Source organism: Pinus tabuliformis, chromosome J (genome assembly GCF_031772625.1).
Source record: "Pinus tabuliformis cultivar Carrire ecotype Pingquan chromosome J, CPIR1, whole genome shotgun sequence".
Taxonomy (NCBI): domain Eukaryota; kingdom Viridiplantae; phylum Streptophyta; class Pinopsida; order Pinales; family Pinaceae; genus Pinus; species Pinus tabuliformis.
This window is the reverse complement of record NC_142295.1, coordinates 346,419,890-346,422,000: the sequence shown is the minus strand read 5'-3', so window position 1 is coordinate 346,422,000 and position 2,111 is coordinate 346,419,890. Positions and strand designations below refer to the sequence as shown.

Sequence of the window (2,111 nt, the reverse complement as noted above, 5' to 3'; positions counted from 1 at the left end):
ACGCACCATTCCAAAGTTTAAGAAGTTTTCTTCTTAGTAATTTAAATGATTATTTAAAATAGTAAATGTAAAGCATTTCAACGGCCAAGAACGACTCCCGCTTGAATACTCAATCCGTGGGAGGACAAGCGGGCGATTCCTGGCCGTCGGATGAACTGCATGGCGGAAAGATGAGCTGGTGACCTGTCGGCCGACCTGGGGCGGTGATCATCTCCAGGTACCCTCGTCTTCCCCTCTATATATAACCACCCATAACAATACATTTTCTACCATCCAAACCTTGTTTTCTCCAAATTTTTCTGCGCATTTTCGATTTGTGTGTCTAGATCTCGTCTTCTCGTTTGCTGGTATCATTTTCTTTTGTAGTTTCTCAGTAACTTGGTGATATAAACAAATGTCTTCAGGTGAGACAATTGCAAAGCCTGTAGTCAACAATGTTGACAAAGAAAAGAAGCTGAGGGTTTCCAAGGGATCGAAACCGCCACCTTCTCATCCTACTTATCTCCAGGTTTCAATTCTTGGCCTCTGATTTTGTTTTTTTCTAAGTTTATATTTTGAACGCAGGGGTCTCATTCTTTTTCACTTTTATTCTACAGATGATCACGGAAGCGATTACTTATTTGAAAGAGAGGACCGGATCTAGCCAGTATGCCATAGCAGCCTATATCGGCAACAAGTACCAGTCCCAACTCCCTGCCAATTTCAAGAAGCTGCTAACAGTTCAACTGAGAAATCTTGTCAGGTCTGGCAAGCTCACCAAGGTCAAGAACTCTTTCAAGCTTTCGGAGGAGTTGAAGAAGTCGGTGAAGACGAATGCCGCCAGTCCTGTGAAGCCAAAATCCCTGGCCAATAAGCCTGCGGCTAAGCCCAGGGCGGCGCCTGGGCCCAAGAAGGTTTTGAAGCCTGCAAAAAACCCCGCCAAAGTAGCCGAGGCTCTTAAGGTCTCCAAGCCGAAGCCTGCAGCGTCCACTGAAAAGGTAGAGAAGGCAGTAGGACCTGTTAAGAAGGCGGCAACTGTGAAGAAAGAAGCTCCTGGAAAGAAGCTTGCTGCCGCCAAGAAGCCTGCGAAGGCTGTAAAGAGGGCGGCTCCTCCGAAGCCCAAGAAAGTGGTGCCTCCTGCAAAGAAGGCCAAGAAATGAGATGTGTCGGTTATGTTTCTAACTGTAAATTAATGTGATATTTGGCATCTGCATGGCTTGCTGTTGCCATCCATATCTGTACTCGTTTTTGTGATCATCGCTCTTTCATTTTACAGAGTGGAATAGTACGGAATTCAGGGTTTGACTTCTCCGGATTATAATTTTATCTGGTCTTAATTTAAATTGAAATAAAAAACAGCAATGGGTAGATCAAGATGTATTCAGTGGAATTGAATTATCACTCAGTGAAGACCAATGGGGTGATTTCTTATTATTATTATAACTATAAAGTTGGTTAATGGTTTTTAATGGTTTTCTGTGAGTGAGTTGAAGACTTGTAATTTCTGTATTGATTCAAACATTGATCATTTTGCACAGGGATGTTTGCATAGCATGGCACAGAATTGTATTGTATTTAATTTAGGTTTGTACATAGTATATTATAAACTAAACTAAAACAACTAAATTGCTAATTGTTTGTGAGGGCGAATGATTAGTTATTTTTGAATCTACACATTTTCACATATCATTTTTGGAGTTTTGTATCACATGTATTATTTTGTGTGGAAAGCAAAAAATTATTTAAATGTATTTTTTTTAGTGTAATATACATTGCAACGTGTATTATATTATTTTTCGCTTTTCAAGTTTGAGAATATCTTATATTATTTTTCGCTTTTCAAGTTTGAGAATATCTATAATGTTGTATGAAGAAAGTCTCTTATATAATGCTGTTGCAGGGAAAAAGCTTAGTTTTATAGTGACATGATGCGCAATGTTGAAGTTTTTTTCTTGTCGGAAGGAACTTTTGTATCGTGTCAAAAGGTTTATTTGATAAGAACTATCATAATGTAAAATTGATTTTGGAAAATATTTATTTTTGAAGCCTTTTTTTTAAAGCTTACCATGAATACATGAATACAACTCTAGTGAGATGTGATATCACAAAAATGAAACCTTGAATCTATGAAA

The 2,111-nt window shown here is 38.6% G+C and overlaps 1 protein-coding gene across 1 annotated transcript; it reads left to right on the top strand.

Moving 5' to 3' along the window:
- The first annotated feature begins 394 nt into the window (after positions 1 to 394).
- Positions 395 to 1,139, top strand: LOC149227155 (histone H1.2-like). The gene is made up of 2 exons (XM_089375432.1): positions 395 to 508; positions 597 to 1,139. Exons 1-2 carry the CDS (start codon positions 395 to 397, stop codon positions 1,137 to 1,139), a joined length of 657 nt encoding a protein of 218 aa, XP_089231558.1.
- Positions 1,140 to 2,111: the final 972 nt, after the last annotated feature.

Excerpts from the sequence above, each read along its gene's own strand:
- LOC149227155 (XM_089375432.1), top strand. The coding sequence starts at position 395 with ATGTCTTCAGGTGAGACAATTGCAAAGCCTGTAGTCAACAATGTTGAC. Across the intron at positions 509-596 it reads CTCATCCTACTTATCTCCAG|ATGATCACGGAAGCGATTAC; the intron begins GTTTCAATTCTT and ends TTTATTCTACAG.